Raw genomic sequence first — 17,220 nt, forward strand, 5'->3', positions numbered from 1 at the left:
GTATAAATTTCACATAAAAAACCACTTAGGTTAGAAGCTACCAACCAGTATGTACCATTCTTCAAATTTATGACAACAAAGAAATAATCTCACAAGAAAAATTACTGGGTACCAGCCCCATTAATAAGACACTGTCTTTGCACTTTGTTAGCACTTACCATGCATTATAATGTCTAGGATTGACTCTGATAGCATTTCGAAAACAAGCTAATGCTTTGTCTAATTCTTCAGTTAACACAAACTCGTGCCCTAATAGAGTATAGGCATAAGCATAATTTGGATCAACCTGGATAGCTCTCTGGAAGAATTTAATTGCAATATCATGTTCCCGCTGCAAACTGAAACAGTTCCCTGCAGCACACCAGGCCTTAAAAAAAAAAAAAAGGAAACAAAAACCAAATGCATAATTAAAATTCTGATTTATTTTTTTCTAACAAAAGCAATCTATGACTAAAATCAAGACTCAGATCTTACGTAGAACAGAAAGACAACAACTGAAGAGCTTTAATAGATATAGTCAATGCTCATTATTCAAGGATTCCATATTTGCAAATCTGTCTATTTTCTAAAATTAACTTGTAAAACCAAAATCAATACTTGCAGTGCTTTAGTGATCATTGGTGGACCCACGTGTGATATGTGTGTGTATATTTCTCCTAGGAGCAATGGCTCAGTATTTGTCAATTTAGCGTTCATGGAAACTATAGACCTAACTACCAGGAATAATGAGAACTGACTCTTAAATTCTAAGTTTAAATGTGTTACAAAGGGACCACTAAATATTCTTGGGATGCAAGGAAATAAAACCCTTATAGGACTGAAACATGTAAATAACCTGCCTATGCCTTAAAATGACAGTTAAAATTATTATTTTAATTTAAAATGAGCACTTTAAAATCTCTATTTCTGTTTAATGAACTCTACTCTTGGTGACAACAGCAAGTATAACCAAATCTTGATTAATCCTGAATGAAATATCTGCTTTAAGATTTTTCTATTTATGAATCTGTACCATATATTCTAGGATTTCTCCTTCTCTTGGCCTATAGAGAAAAATGCAAAAATAAGCATGGATGAAACTAAATTAATGATTTGGGTCATTCCCATTTGGTAAAGACAATCAAAAAACAGTTGCAGGGAATTCCCTGGTGATCCAGTGGTTAGGACTCCTCACTGTTACTACTGAGGGCCTGGGTTCAATCCCTGGTTGGGGAACTAAAATCCCACATGCCACGCCGATGCAGCAAAAAAAAAAAAAAAGAAAAGAAAAACAAACATGAACGAAGTGCTTCAGTTAATTTACCTCTGGTGAATTTTTATCCATATCTGTTAAGTCTTTTGAAAGAACTGAAAGAGCAACATCCTTTTGAAGATGCCAAAGTGTTGTAGAGTAGATCTCCATGCCTTCGACTCTGTAATTCTCAATTCTCCTAACCTCTGAGAATATTCTTTCAGCCTGAAATACAAAAATTAGTAAGAGGAAAACAAGTTGATACAATTTACATATATACTGGGAGAGTGCTGGGCACTACTCTCATAGGACCTAAATGCGGCCTTGCTTTACACGTGAATTTTATGTGAATTAGCACCAACACACGGCCAAACTGAGTAACCTTCTATGGTAGGTCAAATATTGATGCAATCATATTTATACTTAACCCAGTTTTTATACACAAGTCATGGTAGGAACATAAATTCTGGGGAAAAAAAAAATTGTTTCCACCAAAAAGAAAGAAGAAAGATCCAGACAAATTTAAAAAGAAGTCAATTATTTTATTCTCAAAAAACATTATTCCAAGTTTTTATAGCAGCTTTATAGAATAACTCTCTGGAAAGGTGAGAGACGAGTGACCTCTGCAATAGAAAATCTATTTCTGTACATTTACAAAATGTATACGTACAAAAGGTTAAGTTGAACACTTTAGGGGAAAAATAGGCTTGGGTGGCTGTCAACCCTATGGCATACTGAGCACTGAATATTTCCATCAGTGTCGTACTTGCTAGGGACCACAGTCCCTGCCTAATATAAATTCCTTTTTCTTCTGCAGCACTCTCTTGACTTTAGGGTCCCTTCTCAGCTACCATGTCAAAGTTTTTTCCTTGCCACACTCACAGCTTCCAGAACTGTGCTTCTCTCCCCTGAAGTTTGACACTTTGGGCTATATGAAACCAGTTAGCTCCCCAGTTTATCAATTCGTTAAAAATTCTGAAAGTCAAACTTAGTTTAGAATAAGGAATATCAGGTCTATTTTTAATGAAATGAAGATGACAAGATAAGGAAATAGCATTCATACAACTAGAAAAATAGGAATGCTTAGATATGGCCATAAGAATAGGAATTCTTATGATATGGCCATACATCATCCAGAATTAGCTTAAATTTGTGACTCGCCTGAAAATCCTTAAAAGTTATACAGATAAGTTTTTCATTTTTTCAAACACACACTGGTTACAAGAAAATAGACCTAACAACCTGTCAAGTACAGGTTTTAGTAACCTGGTTTAAAATTTTTCAGAATCTATTGTTTCCTCTGAAAAATGATTATGCCACAGACAGAAAGGAAAATTGGAACAAAACAAAAAACTAAGTTGAAACAAAGATTTCCTTTAAATATCTGGGTCTATATCTGCTCTATGATTAGGGGTAACAAAAAAATTCACGTTAAGAACCCATGAAACAAGTAATTTTGAAAAGGCTTGCCAAACCCCACTTCTACCTACGTACCAATTAAAAAAATCACAATCCAGCAATGAAAAAGGCTGTCTACAACTCTTTTTTCTTTATTACTCAAAATTACAAGAATAGGTATCTTCTGGATTTATTCACCACCTGGAAGAATACTACACCCCTAGAGCTCTGCAAGGCTCCTTAAAGGAGCAATAATAATCTTCTTTCTCTGAGCATGTTTTTTAAAAAAATAGCACCATACTTCACTGTTCCCCAGTCTCCTTACCATGCTTCACTTTTCCTTCACATGACTTATTGCTATATGTCCTTATACATTTATTGGCTTACAATTTTTCTTACTAGAAAGGAGGCTTCCCAGGTTGCACTAGTGGTAAAGAACCTGCTTGCCAATGCAGCAGATTTAAGAGACATGGGTTCAATCCCTGGATCAGAAAGATCCCCTAGAGGAGGGCACAGCAACCTACTCCAGTATTCTTGTCTGGAGAATTCCATGGACAGAGGAGCCTGGCAGGCTACAGTCCATAGGGTTGCAAAGAGTCAGACACAATTGAAGCAACTTAGCACATGCACACTTGCTAGAAAGTAAACTCTATGAAGGCAAGCAATTATCTGTCTAGCTATATTACAGTATAGAAGAGAGTCTGGGATATAACATGCACTCAAATACATGCTGAATGTAAAAAGGGCAAACAAGTGATCTTATTATCAACTTTAAATAATTTCTATTATGTTTCTTAAAGCTTTAAAGGTTTTTCTTTTTTTTTTCATTGAGATTACTTAGTATTGTTTCTTTATTACAATAAATTCTTTACTTGTGTTATCTCATTTAGTCCTTCTAACACCCCTCTGAGGTCTATGGTATATTATTCCCATTAACAGATGAGGCAACTGAGACTCACAGAAGTTAGGTAACTTACCCACTATCACTGAGTTAGTAAAGGGTTAGCTGAGGTTAGAATACAGAAGTCTGACACCAGGGTTGACTTCATTACTCAATACTACCAACAATCTTATGAAAAGATGTTACATTCACCAGCAATCTGGGAATTATAAATGAAACAGAAAACTATGCCCTCCACTTTCCATCTATGTGGTAGATACCAATTTTAGAATGGTCAATATAAATGACATTATCAAGTGTTCAGTTCAGTCGCTCAGTCATGTCTGACTCTATCTGACCCCATGGACTGCAGCACGTCAGGCTTCTCTATCCCTCACCTACTCCTAGAACTTGCTCAAACCCATGTCCATCGAGTCAGTGATGCCATCTAACCATCTCATCCTCTGTAGTCCCCTTCTCCTGCTGCCTTCAATCTTTCCCAGCATCAGGGTCTTTTCAAATGAGTCAGTTCTTCACAACAGATGGCTAAAGTATTGGAGCTTCAGCTTCAGCATCAGTCCTTCCAGTCAATATTCAGTGTTGATTTCATTTAGGATTGACTGGTTGGATCTCCTTGCAGTCCAAGGGACTCTCAAGAGTCTTCTCCAACACCACAGTTCAAAAGCATCAATATTTTGGTGCTCAGCTTTCTTTACAGTCCAACTCTCACATCCATACATGACCACTGGAAAAACCGTAGCTTTGACTAGAAGGATCTTTGTTGGTAAAGTAATGTCTGCTTTTAAACATGCTGTCTAGCTTTGTCATAACTTTCCTTCCAAGGAGTAAGTGTCTTTTAATTTCATGTCTGCACTCACCATCTGCAGTGATTTTGGAGCCCAAGAAAATAAAGTCTGAAACTGTTTTCATTGTTTCCCCATCTATTTGCCATGAAGTGATGGGACCAAATGCCATGTTTGAATGTTGAGTTGTTTTTTTTTTTTTTTTTTTTTTTTTGAGCATTTTCTTTTTTTTTAACATTTTTTTTAAATTTTAAAACTTTACATAATTGTATTAGTTTTGCCAAATATCAAAATGAATCCGCCACAGGTATACATGTGTTCCCCATCCTGAACCCTCCTCCCTCCTCCCTCCCCATACCATCCCTCTGGGTCTTCCCAGTGCACTAGCCCCAAGCATCCAGTATCGTGCATCATAAAGGTTTTTCTAATTTAAGTTTAGAGGTGGGGGAGGAAGTGCTTTGAAAGTAGAACTGGGGAATAAATTAGAATTTTCTTTGGCTTTAGGTTAATCATCCTCTCCTTTCCTGATTTAAACAGATAAGCAACAAATATGATTAAAATTAAAATGATAAAATCTTACAATAAGAACATTATATCCTCAATTACTTACAACTTTCTTCATTGTATTAAGTTTATAAAACATACTAAGTACCAAAAATTCATCCCAGTAAGCTCTCTATATAGTAGAAAGAATTTTGATTATAAAGGTCTACTACTACTACTACTACTAAGTCGCTTAGTTGTGTCCGACTCTTCGTGACCCCATGGACTGCAGCCTACCAGGCTCCTCCGTCCATGGGATTTTCCAGGCAAGAGTACTGGAGTGGGTTGCCATTGCCTTCTCCATTATAAATGTCTATTACATGGTAAATACATATTTTCAGATCCAAGTAAGTAGAGTACAAATGTTCCACGTAAGAATTACTTCGGTTCTCTACAAATCTATCTCAAGTAATCCCAAAGAATTCAAATTACCCTTAACACGAGAAAGAAGTGAACTGATAAGTTATTAATATTGACAAAATAAAGACATTACATAATAAATATTGACCCTTTAGATCTAGCCTTCTCAAACATAATTTTAATTAAATTTAAATTATCTCTAGAAAGGCATATGTAACTTTTTAAACACTTACTTGCATGTACTCTGAAAGTTCGAAATAGGCCCTTCCAATTTGGCACAGCACCCAACCAGTATTGTAGTGGTGAGAAGGTAGGTGGCTCAAGATATTAATAGCTTCTTTGCAGTTGTATGAACACAAAGCTAAATAACCTTTTCCCATTTCACGAAGAAGGCTCATCAAACCTTCTGGGAGAAAATAATGTAGTAAACAAAGGAAAAAAAAAAACACAATAAAGCTGCCTGGTTTTCTAGGAAGGCTAATTAAAAAATATTTCATTAAACTTTCCAACACTGGGCTTCCCTGGTGGCCCAGTGGAAAAGAATCTGCCTGCCAATGCAGGAGACACAGGTTCAATAAATATCTGGTCCAGGAAGATCCCACATGCCGCAGAGCGACTAAGCCCGTGCACCACAACTATTGAACCAGAGCTCTGGAGCCTGGGAGCTGCAACAAATGAGCCCACGTGCCGCAACTACTGAAGCCCATAGACCTAAAGCCTGTGCTCCATAACAAGAAATGCCACTGCACTGAGATGAGAAGCCCACGCACCACAGCTAGAGAGTAGCCCCTGAGAAAAAGCCCACAGCAGCAATGAAGACCCAGCACAGCCAGAACCAAAAATGAATAAATAATAAAATGAATAAAAAAGAAAAAGAAAAAAAAAAAAGCCAACATCTACCCAGAAAAAAATGTTTATTTAATGAACATAAATAAACTTACTTAAAACCAGTGAATAAAATAAAATATAAAGAAGATTTTAAGCTTTTAAAACAGACCTGCTGCTGCTTTCTGTAGATTAAATGCCTGGATCTGAGGTGTAATTGTAGAGATTTTTCCTTCTGAAATGATTGAAGAATCTAATTTTGTGATTTCCAGGCTATCATTTATGTTAGGTTGAGTTATTCCTCCTTTATTAGTTTTACTTTTTGTTTTTCTGTTTGGGATTTTAGGTGGAAACTTCATTTTTAATTTTTTGCTATTCTCCTGTAACAAGAAGGAAAATTCCATACTTGTTATACTCATGTATTTTAAACATCTATCTAACCCTTTTTTTTAAGTATTAGATATAAATAAACATATGGTTTTGACTGATCTATATTTTTCTCAGAAAAAATTTTATAAAAACAAAAGTCTTCAAAGTTACTTAATTTGAAATGCAACAATTCTGAAAATAAATCATATTGACTAGTATTTAAGGTACATTAGCTTTAAGCATTTCTCTTTATTCAAAGTATATCACTTTCATTTATTAATTAAAAATAAGAAAGTAAGGAGATACAACAACTACCTAATTGTCTCAGAGCACTGAAATCTGTAAGGTATAAAACTGCTGATCTATATGTCACAATTAAAGACTGTCCATAATATTTGTCAATGGATGAAGAAAATTTACCAAAGGTATACAACTTTCCAGCTGTCCAAAGAAATGTGCAAAGAAAACAAAAAAATTTCATTCACTCTTCCCACAATCTTTCCCAATGGAAACATGTGATATAACCACAGTATACCATCAAATCCAGGAAACTGGAATTGCTGCAATACTAGCAATTAAAACTATAGATCTTACTTGGATTTCATCAGTTTTTACATGGACCTTTTAAAAAATTTTGGTTCTGTGAAACTGTGTTACATGTATGGATTTAATCAACTACCACAATAAAGATTCAGGACTATTCTACCACTACAAAAAGAAATTCCTTTGTGCTATGCTATAAAAGACATATCTTCCCCTCAGTCCTAACTCCTAGTAACTATTGATCTCCTCTCCATCTCTGTAATTTTGTAATTTTAACATTAAAAAAATTTTAAATAGTCTCCTAATGTATTCATTAGAGACTGAGTCATCAATGAACAGAAGTTTCAGAGGAGGAAGTATTAAATAAATGTGATATACAGAAATTTTTAAATTACCTTGGTTGTAGAGCTGTCACTAGTAAAAAGTCGAGAACTTCTTCGAGGCAGTGCATTTGGGGGAGATGTGATAGTGGGGCTCAATACCTGAGGTGTGGTACTAAAAAAGTTTTAAAAGTAGATATTTAAAAAACCTGTTTATGACCATTAACTATTATTTCAAGTTTATTAAAAATATGCATTCGACATGTTTGTATTCTAAAATTGATGAGATCAATCCTTTCCTCACCCTCCTATGAAAACTCATTTAAAGAACTATTCTTGTTACCATAAAATGATATAAATTAAAGCACAGACTTCACTCTATTTAAATTGCTCATTCAAACATAAAACAATCCACATAAAAGTTCTGGGTCAATAAATAGTAAACATCTATAAACCAATTATCTTTAGTCCTTATTTGGAACTATAGCAAGTGAAGGAAAAAGAAAGCTAGACATAGTCTAAATGTGGGATATTTGCTAAATAAATATTACTCGAACAATTGATACCTGAGAAGTTATTACCCTGTAAGTTCGAACAGCCACATCAAGGGATTATTCTGTAGAATGAGAGAGGGGGACATGGACAGTAAAAGTATTTGAAGAAATAATGGCCAAAAATTAGCTAAATTTGATGAAAACTATCAATTAACAGATCCAAGGAGCTCAATGAATTTGAAGCCGAAGAAAGGAGAAAACACACTAGAGCATAATCAAATGGATTAATATCAGTGATAAAGAAAAAATCTTGAGTCAGAGAAAAGAGACAGATTACATACACAGAAACAAAAATAAGGATGGCAAGAGGTTTCTTATCAGAAACAATGCAAACAAGGAGACAGTAGAGCAATGTAAAGAAAAAAACCTGTCAATTAGAATTCCATACCATGAAAATATCAATCAAAAATAAAAACAAAGGTGAAATTAAAACTTTCTTTTGAACATACAAAGGCTGAAAAAATTCATTACCAACAGACCTAGACTACAGGAAATGTTAATCACTCTGTAGAAGTAAAATATATGACAACAGCATAGAGACTGAGAAGACGAGTATAAAAATATACATTACAAGGTTTATCCTCTAAGTGACATGGTACAGTATTACCTGAATGTAGACTTTGATAAGTTAAAATATGTGATATAAACCCTAAAACAACCTCTAAAATGACAGGATAAAGAGTAATTGTTAATAAGGCAATGCTATGCTAGTGGAGGTGATGGAATTCCAGTGGAGCTCTTTCAAATCCTGAAAGATGATGCTGTGAAAGTGCTGCACTCAATACGCCAGCAAATTTGGAAAACTCAGCAGTGGCCACAGGACTGGAAAAGGTCAGTTTTCATTCCAACCCCAAAGAAAGGCAATGCCAAAGAATGCTCAAACTAATGCACAATTGCACTCATCTCACACGCTAGTAAAGTAATGCTCAAAATTCTCCAAGCCAGGCTTCAGCAATATGTGAACCGTGAACTTCCTGATGTTCAAGCTGGTTTTAGAAAAGGCAGAGGAACCAGAGATCAAATTGCCAACATCTGCTGGATCATGGAAAAAGCAAGAGAGTTCCAGAAAAACATCTATTTCTGCTTTATTGACTATGCCAAAGCCTGTGACTGTGTGGATCACAATAAACTGTGGAAAATTCTGAAAGAGATGGGAATACCTGAACACCTGATCTGCCTCTTGAGAAATCTGTATGCAGGTCAGGAAGCAACAGTTAGAACTGGACACGCAACAACAGACTGGATCCAAATAGGAAAAGGAGTACGTCAAGGCTGTATATTGTTACCCTGTTTATTTAACTTCTATGCAGAGTACATCATGAGAAACGCTGGACTGGAAGAAACACAAGCTGGAATCAAGATTGCTGGGAGAAATACCAATAACCTCAGATATGCAGATGACACCACCCTTATGGTAGAAAGTGAAGAGGAACTCAAAAGCCTCTTGATGAAAGTGAAAGTGGAGAGTGAAAAAGTTGGCTTAAAGCTCAACATTCAGAAAACGAAGATCATGACATCCAGTCCCACCACTTCATGGGAAATAGATGGGGAAACAGTGGAAACAGTGTCAGACTTTATTTTTCTGGGCTCCAAAATCACTACAGATGGTGACTGCAGCCATGAAATTAAAAGACGCTTACTTCTTGGAAGGAAAAGTTATGACCAACCTAGATAGCATATTCAAAAGCAGAGACACTACTTGCCAACAAAGGTTCGTCTAGTCAAGGCTATGGTTTTTCCTGTGGTCATGTATGGATGTGAGAGTTGGACTGTGAAGAAGGCTGAGCGCCGAAGAATTGATGCTTTTGAACTGTGGTGTTGGAGAAGACTCCTGAGAGTCCCTTGGACTGCAAGGAGATCCAACCAGTCCATTCTGAAGGAGATCAGCCCTGGGATTTCTTTGGAAGGAATGATGCTAAAGCTGAAACTCCAGTACTTTGGCCACCTCATTCGAAGAGTTGACTCATTGGAAAAGACTCTGATGCTGGGAGGGACTGGGGGCAAGAGGAGAAGGGGACGACAGAGGTTGAGATGGCTGGATGGCATCACTGACTCAATGGACGTGAGTCTGAGTGAACTCCGGGAGTTGGTGATGGACAGGGAGGCCTGGCGTGCTGCAATTCATGGGGTGGCGAAGAGTCGGACACGACTGAGCGACTGATCTGATCTGATCTGATGGGTTGAATTGTGTCTCCCAAAGGGATATGATGAAGTCCTAACCTCCAGTACTGTTAATCTGAACTTTTTGGGAAATATGGTCTTTGTGGATGTCATTAACTTAAGATGAGGTCATCACGGTGGGCGCTAATTCAATATGACAGATGTCCTAATAAGAAAAAGGAAATTTGAATACAGAGGCACACAGGGAAGATGGCTATGTGGAGACAGGGAAATACTGAGTTGCCTACCACAAAATAAGGAATGCCTGGGGTAACCAGAAGCTGGAAGAGATAAGGATCCTCCCCTAGTGACGGCCCTAGCAATACCCTGGTTTCAGATAGAACTGTGAGTGAATAAATTTCTGTTGTTTTAAGCCACCCAGCTTGTGGTACTTTGCTAGGGCTGCTGTTGGAAACTAAAACAGGCAATAAAGAAGGTACAGTGGTACACATCAACTATACATCAACTAAGAAAAGAAGATAAAAAGGAATTAGTAATACAAAGAAGGCAAAATTAATGTAATTCATGTGTATTACAGTTAGTACATTTGTTTAAATGAAATGCATAATTCAGTAAATTATGTTTATATATTCTTGAAGATTAACATATATTTGGCCTATTAATGTGCTCTGCAGGAGGCTCAGGCTCCTTCTTATCACTGAGCCCTAGGCAATCATTGCCACCTACCCGAGAGCTGGCATTCATAATGAGACTTACCAGCCAGGCATTTTAGAAATACTGAGGCCTTTTATATAGTCAAGGTATATGCACATGTGTACCTATTTTAAGACTTATGGTACATGTTCACTATTTTAGGAGGTAAAGTTGTAGCTTTCTCTTAATATATTAGCTATAATTTATTTTTGAGGCCTTGAATAGGAAAAGAAATCCTATTTAACACCATTTCTGTGTGGAAATGGATTCATCATTTGAAGATTTATTGGCAGAGTCATACTATGAGCTACTTATAGAAATGCATAATAGGGGAAGGGGAAAATAATCTATCTGTACTTGATCACTGGAGAAGGTTACATAAAAAAAAGGAAAATTATTTTGGAGGAGTGCTAAGAATATCTAGTTTAAACAAACTCACGAGGCAATTAGAATAAAAAGGTATTTTAGCTAACTCTTGTCTTGATTTGCATTGTAATACTCAAAAATTAAATTTCCTTTTTCAGTAAGTTGGAAATTACAAATTTAACATATTCAAAATTTACATAGTCATTCTAGAATTCTTGGAACAGTCAAAACAACCTGCCTAAACCGAAGAACTGTTTCACAACAAGAAAAGCTAAACAATATCAAATAATGAGACTAAATAAATACCTTGTTTGTGGGCCAGAACTTTGTGTCTGTGCAACAAGAATTGGAGTTACCTCTCGACTGTTTCCACTCTGTGAGAAGACAGACTTTGTTCCAGTTTGGCCGATTCTGGCAACAGACTGTAAAACACAAAAAGTCTAAAGTTTGTGAATTATAAATTGCATTGTGAGTGGTAAAAGACATCATGATGTACCCATCTACATTTCCCCAATACAAGATTTCATATTATATATTGTCTGTCATCTGAAAACACAAACTATTAATGTCATTACTGATGTCATTTTAGGTTAATTAATTATTGATATATTAGAATGAACATCATCCTATTTCCTCATATTAAGCTCAATATTTTTACCCTTTTACTATCTTTTTATCTTTCGACTTTAGTTATCAAGGAAACGTTTAAGATTCCTAGAAGCCATTTATTATGTAATTTTCCCAGTTGGGGCTAAGTGCTAAAAAATTTTAAGACAGCTACTATTCTCAAAAGTTATGATCTAATTTAGTATACATAAAAAATAATACAGTAAGATTTTATATCCCTTCTTTGGCACTTAATAAAGACAGTCTTAGAGTAATTCAGATTAGTAGATTAAAAAAAAAAATCACTGGGTTATTTTCCAAATTCTAAGAATACTGCATGGAATTAGTATTTCTTTTTGATGTGTTCAATCTTCTGGACTGTGCTTGCCCCTTCTCTCTTCTCTAATTTATCACCTTATTTCTATTTATTTTCATCACTTAACTTTTTTATAAAGTGATCTCTGTGTCAGTGGATATTGAAAAAAAAATTTTACTACCAAATAAATTTCTCCAAAAATTAGTTACTGTGATAGTCACTGTATATAATTCTGAAATTGCACATTATAAATAATCACTAATAATTACATTCTCACCATATATGAAAGCCTTATTTTGGCCTTCTCAACATTTAACATCATGCCCACCTGCCTTGTCCTTCTGAAACTTTGTGTAATTTCTAAAATATTTAGTATAGTATCTTGATTATTTGTTCTACCACTTCATTTTCTGGCCCCTCTTTCTTCCACTGTTTTAAATTAAGTTCCTTAGCACCTCTCTCTTTCTCTAGGAGAGCATGGTCATTTTAACCCTTTAATAATTTTATCTATCACTTGGTCATATTCTTTCCTCTATAACTATCCACTGAATATTTTCACCTATTTTCTGGCCCTTCCTTATTTGACAAAGAACTATCTGCTGAACTCACTACTTGGTTGATATTTTTAGTTGATACTGCAGGCAGATCTGGAAATATAGCTTTTCCAGAAATGTCTTGTAATAGAGTAAAAGAACAGAGGCAGAAGAGGCTTAGACTGGGCAATGAAATCATATATGTGTTCACTACCTAACTTGTCCTTAATTACTCTGACTCATGGTTTTGGCCTACTTCCCCTGGCATGCTAACCACTGTCCTATTATACCTTCTTATAACTGTAATAAACTAATTTCCACATATATGTCACTCTCATAATAATACAACAGCAGGTAGTTGCCAACTTAAAAAAAATCCAGTTTAAAACACAATCTCTGTATTAAATACTTTTAGTCCACGTTTACCACTCTTGGAGTTCCTATTATCACTCATTAAGAAGCTATCATGTAAAAAACTTTGCTAAAGTTCAGGAGTAAAAGAGTTAAAACAAAACAAGAAGAAACATGTTTCTCTGAGGGTAAAAGGGTTATCTCAGTCATTCACATACCAGTATGACTCATTTAGCTTTCATTTCTTAAATATCCATTATGCACAGCAACAGGCATTTGCATATATAACCTAATTTAATTCTCACATAAGATACCCTGCACCACAGATATATTTTAAATAAACCTCATTTTGGCCTCTACTGCCACAGACAGTAAAAGAACATTATAAAGAGTCACAGTTGCAATGCAGTCTTATTGCAGTATTTACTATACAGATACTATGAAATATTTTTCATTTTACTACACTTTAACTCCACACCTGAGATCCACCATAAAAATTTTATTATCATAAAGAGCTAGCTTTATGTGAGTCATCTTTTTTCATGTTAATATTAGTACAACTAAAAAACAAATATACTGATGGGGACAAGCAGAAACCATGGCAGGTATAATTTCCTTTATTTACATTCAAAGTGGTCATCTTAATTTTGTTTTTTAAAAAAAGGAACTTAAAAGTAAAAATCTGAATATGCTTAATTAGCTATATGCTGAAATAAACTACACTTGTGAGTTACAAACTTACGTGGTCAAAAGAGCAACCTGCTTTGTGTTTCCTACTATAACCAGGAGGCTACGATAATGATGACCGTCTTCCACATTTAGATAACTTCTCTAAGGCAACAGTAATTCACTGTATTTTACACGGAAAATACCTTTTTTGAAGGGGCTCCGGTGGGTGGCACGTCAATTACAGAAGATGTATTAGTGTAGTTTTGTAAATAGGATCCATCTCCAGGACTTGGGGTTTCTAATGGCAAAATCCCAAAACTGAGAAGAGGTTGAAATCAAGGTGTCAAAAAGTCATCAAGGCATATATAAAGCAGCAGTATACTTAAATTAGAAGGTCTAAAAGGAAGAGAATGGCAAATCAGTCTTGGGGGCATTGAGGATCTAAGGGGCAGATTAAAAATAAGCTGTGAATATAGACTATTCCACCCACCAAAACTAAAATTACAAAAAAAAAAATCAAATAAGGAATTAAACTGAGCAGTAACTACAGATCTCAGGAGATTTATTAGAAATAAAGAAGAGTAGCTGGTAAAAGCTAAGATCCAAATGATCAAATTAGTTCAAATTCTTGGAATTTATGTGATTTAGACACTATTAGAGAAAATATCCTTAGAGACTAATGAACGCATCTGTGGAATCAATGAGTTTTGTAATCTCATGGTCATACTATTTAAGTAATTTCCTGGCCCTGGGACCCAATTCACAGTCTGTCCTAGCATATAATTTTTTATTTTGATTCTTTTAGAAATGCATCCTCTGGCCTGGGTTCCTGTATTTATACATATATATATGTATTTCTAAAAAATTTCACAGAACACTTCATATATTGATAGGTGTCAATCCTTTTCCATTTTGGAATATAGCACTTTAACCATTTATTACTGACTATAAACATCCCAACATTTTAAAAAGGTTCACTGCTATTCACTGACGCATAGTCATAAACAGAGTATCTTTTAATGCATACAACAGCTGAATAAGGAATGCTTAAGTTTAAAAATTTTCTCCAACACTTAATACGAAATTCTTATCACAGATACTGTATTTCTATTACTTCATTTTCTGAAAATGGAATAGACTCATTATTGACTTATTAAATATCTCTATTTCCATAATGATTTAGAAGTTGCTGTTCATATTAACTTATATTACTAATATAGGAATTACTCTAAGATCATTTAATATTACAGCACATTTTAAAGTATCTTTTATTTGTCTTACCTTGGGGTTAATGGGCTAAGAGCAGCTGGTCCTCCTAATAAACTTCGACCAGTTTTTGGTTTATTTTGAACCTGTTTAGATAATATGGAAGTTCCTGTTCCAAGAGGGACAGTATCTGGTGAAATTACAGCCGAATCAATATAAGACACCGAAGAATCTGTATTCAACGAGTACTTTGAATTGGAAGATTCTAAATTCAGTCTGTTTAATTCCTGAAACAGAAAATTTCTACCATGTCATTTACAATACATTATTTAGCTCAGATCACTATTTTTCATTTTCACAATATTTTTAACACTAGTGTATAATACACTTACAATTGTGTCCTGGGGTGTTTCTGTAAGAACTGTCTCAGGCTGTCTGTGAGATAAACTATGATTAGATACTAGTGTTGTGCAAGAGTTGGGCAGACAGCTGCTAAAGTTCTGTAAAGACGTTAATTTAAATGTTTGGTCAGGATCTGGCTTTTCACCTGTGAAGGGGGAAAAAAAAAGTTTGCTTCTGAGGAAATGAAGGTTAAATTAAAAAAAAAAAAAAAAGCATAAGCCAGCAAAAATAAAGCCTTATCCAGAGTTTTAAAGTTCTATCTATTTCAGTGAATCAGATTTACTCCCAAAAGCTCATCCATCAGTGTACTGTAAAAGTGTACATCAAAGATAAAGCTGTACATTTAGGAAATAAGTTAAACCACAATGAAACTGACTTTAAATATAATAAATCACAAGAAAGTACAGATTTCTGTGTTTTAAAGCAGAAAGCAACTAGACCTCATTTTGCTCAAGGTAAGGAATGAGGGTGGAGAGGTGAAACCTTCTAAAAATCAAAATAAAATTTTAAGCACTTAAATGTATATCGACACAACATTTTAAAATGATCCTTCATGCCTCCTAGAGCATATATACTATGACAACTCCCCACCACATATTATCCATGTCTCTGGGTATTTTACTTATTTCTTTTCTTATCCAGAATGCTATTTTGGCTAACTTTATACTCACAACACAATTCATTCCTTGAGGACACAAGAAAGGCCATGTTATTCCTGAAACATGATTCTACCTTACTTCTTGTTCTCAAGTTTAAAAGCCTTTAGCTTTGAAAAATATTTGTCTTGTGGATATATAATTTGTATCATTTTCCAAAAATTAAGCAGGGGGAAAAAAAGGGAAGAAGAAATGGGAGAACCCTCCCCTAACCACCTCTACAAACTTACCTATTTCACATAATGATTCAAAGGGGGACCAGAGGAAAGGATTTAAACTAAGGCTCTTTTGGTAACATTCTGATCCTTTGGCAAGCCGATCTGTCTTGCTGTAAAGACAAACAAATAGATTAGACAAGCTATAAAACCTAAAACATCTATTACAAAGAAAATTTGTTACAGAAAATTAGGTAAATCTTATGTAAGTTCTGTGCATTCTCTTCTAAATTCTTCCTTAAATGATCAATTTCTCTTTCTTACTATCCTCCAATCTCTATTATTTAGGGTATTTCAAGTCAAAAGTCAGGTGAAAGCAAATAGAACATGAATTGAAAGGCATGTTAACAAAACAAACAAACACTCATTGCTTTCTTAGATACTATAATTGCTTTTCATTTCCTTTTGGACATTACAGTTAATGAGGCGATATGGAGAAGGCGATGGCACCCCACTCCAGTACTCTTGCCTGGAAAATCCCATGGATGGAGGAGCCTGGTGGGCTGCAGTCCATGGGGTCGAGAAGAGTCGGACACGACTGAGCGACTTCCCTTTCACTTTCCACTTTCATGAATTGGAAAAGGAAATGGCAACCTACTCCAGTGTTCTTGCCTGGAGAATCCCAGGGATGGCGGAGCCTGGTGGGCTGCCGTCTATGGGGTAGCACAGAGTCGGACACGACTGAAGCGACTTAGCAGCAACAGCAGCATGGGAAACACGCAAATATTTGTCTTATTCTTGATTTTAAATATAAATCCCAGTGGTAATTTTGAAAGTGACTTAAATGCTTTAAATATAGCATATTTAAATGAGAAGATATTTTAACAAAGTAAAGGTGGCAGCTCTAACAAAAAGGAAAATTCATGTTTCTAAATTGTGTGTATAAAGGCTTACATTCAAAACATGGACAACATTCTTAGGACCCTATATACTTGAAACAATCTGGAAATTATTAGAACAGCATTGTGGCCTCCCTAGCTTTTAAATGGGAGAGAAGACAAGATTGAGGGTTAGTAAGACTTGTAGAGCTTTCAGGTTAAAAAATACTACTGACCTGGTTTAAGACTGAAATTCTTCATTATCTAAAGGAAAAAAATTAAGATACAGCAACTTTCCCAAAACCCCGAGGTTTTATAAAGGACCAGATGGCATTGAACTAAACAACCCTCAAATGAAACTATCAGTTAAAACACATAATCTGTTTATGTGCTGTCAGTATATATCAAAGAAACGAAAAAAAGATCCCCTTGGGGAACTATA

The 17,220-nt window shown here is 35.2% G+C and overlaps 1 protein-coding gene across 8 annotated transcripts in view; it reads right to left on the reverse strand.

The window, feature by feature from the left end:
* The window catches only part of CDC27 (cell division cycle 27), a 57,784-nt gene that overhangs the window by 13,875 nt on the left and 26,689 nt on the right, over positions 1-17,220 (reverse strand). For 3 of the 8 annotated variants that reach the window (XM_005220914.5, XM_010816381.4, XM_059878202.1), the window contains exons 5-14: positions 15,976-16,073; positions 15,080-15,234; positions 14,763-14,974; positions 13,685-13,799; positions 11,313-11,446; positions 7,348-7,447; positions 6,213-6,420; positions 5,449-5,621; positions 1,304-1,456; positions 159-367 (exon numbers count right to left, since the gene is read on the reverse strand). In XM_005220914.5, coding sequence (XP_005220971.1) covers positions 159-367; positions 1,304-1,456; positions 5,449-5,621; positions 6,213-6,420; positions 7,348-7,447; positions 11,313-11,446; positions 13,685-13,799; positions 14,763-14,974; positions 15,080-15,234; positions 15,976-16,073 — 1,557 coding nt within the window. 8 annotated transcript variants of the gene reach the window in all.

This window comes from Bos taurus, chromosome 19 (genome assembly GCF_002263795.3).
Source record: "Bos taurus isolate L1 Dominette 01449 registration number 42190680 breed Hereford chromosome 19, ARS-UCD2.0, whole genome shotgun sequence".
NCBI classification, from domain to species: domain Eukaryota; kingdom Metazoa; phylum Chordata; class Mammalia; order Artiodactyla; family Bovidae; genus Bos; species Bos taurus.